At 46.4% G+C, this 2,513-nt stretch overlaps 1 protein-coding gene across 1 annotated transcript; it reads left to right on the plus strand.

Annotated features, from left to right (window-relative positions):
* Nucleotides 1–1,968, plus strand: LOC108281598. The gene is made up of 2 exons (XM_017497250.2): nucleotides 1–739; nucleotides 1,289–1,968. The coding sequence occupies exons 1-2, from the start codon at nucleotides 354–356 to the stop codon at nucleotides 1,410–1,412; spliced, it is 510 nt and encodes a 169-aa protein (XP_017352739.1). The 5' UTR covers nucleotides 1–353; the 3' UTR covers nucleotides 1,413–1,968.
* The last annotated feature ends 545 nt before the right edge of the window (nucleotides 1,969–2,513 follow it).

Raw genomic sequence — 2,513 nt, forward strand, 5'->3', positions numbered from 1 at the left:
GACCTTTGTCTGTGTCTCCCCATAATGTGACCTTTAGAACTTGCCAGTGACGCACCCAATACCCAACCAGTATTTTTCTGAGATAATCTGCCCGAGGTGTGTGAGAGGAAAGCGAAGCAAAGGAAGTCAGGGGGACTCATTCCGGGGGGAGCCGGGTAGAGATTCTGTCTCCTCCTACATCCATAGCATGCAGGCTCCATTTAGATACAAAGGGGTGGGATTGGGTTCCTGGGGAGAAATTGAGCCCCTTTGGTTCTGCGGTTCTGCGGGGTCTAAATCTGGCAGCTCCTTGGCTGTCAACCCCCAGGCTTTGTGATTGGTTGGCTGTGGTTGGCGGGAGGGGGAGCGGGTGGATGCTGCTGCTGGAGCTGCAGCTGCAGCATCCTTTAGTCTCAGGCCCCCAGGAGGGGGAGGGGAAAGAACCGGGGCTGAGCCGTGGAGGGCAGAGGAGCCATTTCTGTCCACCGACTGCAACCTCCGTGCTCACAGCTCACGTTTCACCAGAATCCAGGGGCCGGATCGGCCTAGGAATCCGCAATGCTGGATATTTTCATCCTGATGTTCTTTGCCATCATAGGCCTGGTCATTCTGTCCTACATTATCTATCTGCTCTAGTGGCCTGGAGCTGCGGCGGCCGGAGCCTGCTGGAGAACAGCTCAGAGGGAGGGATGGAGCTGAACGGCCGAGCGCCCTGCTTGCTGACGCACCGGTGGATTTTTGCTTCTGGATGTTATCTCGGGTATTGATTCAAAAAAAAAGAAAGAAAAGAAAAGAGAGTTTGCTTTCCTATTTTTTTCTCAGACCACTCTGAAAAGAATAAGAAATGCCAGCTTCTTTCTTTGGGTCCTAATTTAAAATAAGACTTTAAAAATTAAAAATAAAATCCACAGTGCAAAGGATTTTTAGGTAGAATGGGTTGGGAGTGATGGGTGTGGCGGGGAGGGAATATTATTTCCTAATTTCTTCTTCAAGTTAGGTGCTCACAGCCCCAGTTGTCTATTTTCTTCCGGTAATTAAAGGTAAAGCACATCTTTGCATGTCAGCACAGTTGCAGCACAGCTGTTTACAACTATGCTTGTATAATTGCATTACTTAATTATTAACTCATTCTTATTTGAGGGTGAGATAGCAAATAAATTTTACGTGGGGTGGGGTTTTGGGGAAGATGTCCATTTTTTTCCCAACTGTGGGATTTGGTGGAGAGGAGGGAGGAACTCCTGGTGCCTGGGAGCTGATACCTTTGCAGCTGTCCCCATCTGAGCCTTTTTTGTTTCTGGGTTTCTTACAGCTCCTGGTCTCCAGTCCAACAAGAGGCCTCTCATCCACAGCAGCGCTCCCGCTGCCCAGCAGACCTCTTCCAGAGCCTTCCAGACATGGCTGACCCCTGGCATGCAAGGGGCTTTTTGAGCTGAGAGGCACTTGGCTGGGACATGAGGAATTCATGGACATGGCTGGCAGATACTGCATGTGTTTGAGCTGTAGTTAGAGGGGATTGAGAATACAGAAGGTTGAAATGGAGACTCACTAAAGTTACAGTGGAGAACTGCCCAAAAATTCATTTTGAATTAAGGAAACTTCAGTTCATGTTAAATTTCCTTCTATCTAAATGCAACTGCACATTCCACTCGAATATGTTCCTTCCTTCTCACACACAGGGCCCCTTTGTTAAACTCATGGTCAAGTTCAAGTTGTCCATCTTCATCTATGAAGTAGTCACTTTATCACTGTCTGTCCAGATTGCACAATGTAGGGTTTTGTGGTTTCTCTTCTGTCACTATCCAGCCAGAAGGAACTTGTCATTTGAGTTTTTAAAATTTATCATTTCTTTCCACCTTAACCCGCTTGTATCCCAGTTTCTCATCGAAAGGGAGAAATGGTTACATAGTCCTCGTCTTTGCCCCTGACTGAATTGTAAATTATGGAAACATGGTGGCTATACTTATTTAGGAAAAATCTCTTAACCCAAAATGTGTGTGTGTGTGTGTGTGTGCGTGTGTGCATGTGTGTTTTAATTGTCAAAGATCTTTTCTGGAAGAAAACTTTCCACATAGTTCTCTGACTCATTAGAGTTGAAGAAACTCTATATTTTGGGATTCCGAGTAGAATTGGCCTGCAAATCTGGTGTGTTTATTCCTTTTACAAGTGTATCATAATTGTTCTACATCTGATTTTCCCTTCTAGCTTAAAATAAACAAGGAGAGCCAGGCGAGGTGGGTCATACCTGTAATCCCAGCACTTTGGGAGGCCGAGGCGGGCGGATCACTAAGGTCAAGAGTTGGAGACCAGCCTGTCCAACATGGTGAAACCCCATTTCTACTAAAAATACAAAAATTAGCCAGGCGTGGTGGCGGGCGCCTGTAGCCCCAGCTACTCAGGAGGCTGAGGCTGAAGAATCGCTTGAACCCAGGAGGCAGAGGTTGTAGTGAGCCGAGATCATGTCACTGCACTCCAGTTTGGGAGACATAGCGAGACACTGTCTCAAATAAAATAAAATAAAATGAAAAATAAATAAG

This window comes from Cebus imitator, unplaced genomic scaffold, assembly GCF_001604975.1.
Source record: "Cebus imitator isolate Cc_AM_T3 unplaced genomic scaffold, Cebus_imitator-1.0 Scaffold228, whole genome shotgun sequence".
NCBI classification, from domain to species: Eukaryota; Metazoa; Chordata; class Mammalia; order Primates; family Cebidae; genus Cebus; species Cebus imitator.

Coding starts and splice junctions, on each gene's coding strand:
- LOC108281598 (XM_017497250.2), top strand. CDS start 354: ATGCTGCTGCTGGAGCTGCAGCTGCAGCATCCTTTAGTCTCAGGCCCC. Junction 740..1,288: donor GCTTCTGGATGTTATCTCGG/GTATTGATTCAA, acceptor GGTTTCTTACAG/CTCCTGGTCTCCAGTCCAAC.